Source organism: Bison bison, unplaced genomic scaffold (assembly GCF_000754665.1).
Source record: "Bison bison bison isolate TAMUID 2011002044 unplaced genomic scaffold, Bison_UMD1.0 scf7180017864323, whole genome shotgun sequence".
Lineage (NCBI taxonomy): Eukaryota > Metazoa > Chordata > Mammalia > Artiodactyla > Bovidae > Bison > Bison bison.
The window spans coordinates 3,524,252-3,525,302 of record NW_011494895.1 but is presented as its reverse complement, the minus strand read 5'-3'; the positions used below and the strand labels follow the sequence as shown (position 1 = coordinate 3,525,302).

The window sequence follows — 1,051 nt, the reverse complement described above, 5'->3', positions numbered from 1 at the left end:
GTGGGGGGGTGGGGGTGAGGAGGTAGTTAGGACTGTTAAGCAGTAATGGTTCAGATTCTGATTAAGAAAAAAAATTTTAAAAACCACACTACTGGCTTTGACTTTTCCACCTCACCTGGTTGGTAGTTTTCACTACATAGAAATGCCAACTGCTATTTGCATGGATGCTTTAAATATTAGATCAGGAGATTATGCTAACATCTTCAAACTGTAACGTGAAATAGCACTTGTCACAGGAATTAACTCCTACTTGACTGGAAGGATGACCTGCCTTCGAGGCTTTTTGAGGCCATCACATTATAAAGCATTTTCTCAGGTGCTGGTCTCCAAAGCAAACCAGTAACGTGAGGGGCAACGCCCCTCCCCCAATTCTCTGGGTTACAGTTCCGTAAGTCCCACTACCATCATTATTTTTTAACATACTTATTGAGCTGTGTGTGTGGCTGCTCCCTCCAGCCCTCATTTAATTTCAAATCAGTTCAGCCAGCGTTGGAGCCATATCCTGGGCCTGAGGACAAAAAGATTAAAATCCAATAAAGTTCTCCCAACACTTCCAGGGATGAAGCCCCCCGAGCAGCCCGAAGGCTTTGATAAGGGAGTAGATTTTGTTCCCGATCAGGAGTTTCCGCTCAGATGCGTCAGGAGAGGCAGGCCGGGTGTCGGGGAGTTCGGGACTCGGACCCCAGCAGTAGCTGGGAGACCGCCGGCGCCGCCGGCCGGCCGGGAGCGCAAGGGTTAAACGGTTTCCGCGAGGCCCGCCCTGGGGCCGCGCTTCCCGCTCCGCCGCGGTTCCTCCCTCCGCCGGTGACGCGCCGGCCTTTGCCCAAATATGTCCCTTTCCCCTCCCTCGCCCGACACCCGGCGCCCGCAGGCGCCCCCGAGCCACGGGGCTGGCACTCGGACGTCGCTCGGCCTCAGTGTCCCGGGAGCACTTCTCCGCGATGCCCTTCCGAAAAGGTAGGCGGGGTCCCCGCGGAGCGCGCTCGGGCCTGGGCGGGAGACCTGAGCGGCCAGGTGCTCGGGGAGGCCGGTAGGGCTCGGGCACCCGGGC

General features: G+C 56.6%; 1 protein-coding gene across 1 annotated transcript in view; it reads left to right on the top strand.

Annotated features, from left to right (window-relative positions):
- The first annotated feature begins 858 nt into the window (after positions 1–858).
- The window catches only part of PFKFB3 (6-phosphofructo-2-kinase/fructose-2,6-biphosphatase 3), a 78,771-nt gene continuing 78,578 nt past the window's right edge, over positions 859–1,051 (top strand). Inside the window, exon 1 of the mRNA XM_010853156.1 lies at positions 859–957. Within this exon, the coding sequence (XP_010851458.1) occupies positions 942–957 (16 nt within the window). The 5' untranslated portion in view covers positions 859–941. The remainder of the gene's footprint in view (positions 958–1,051) is intronic.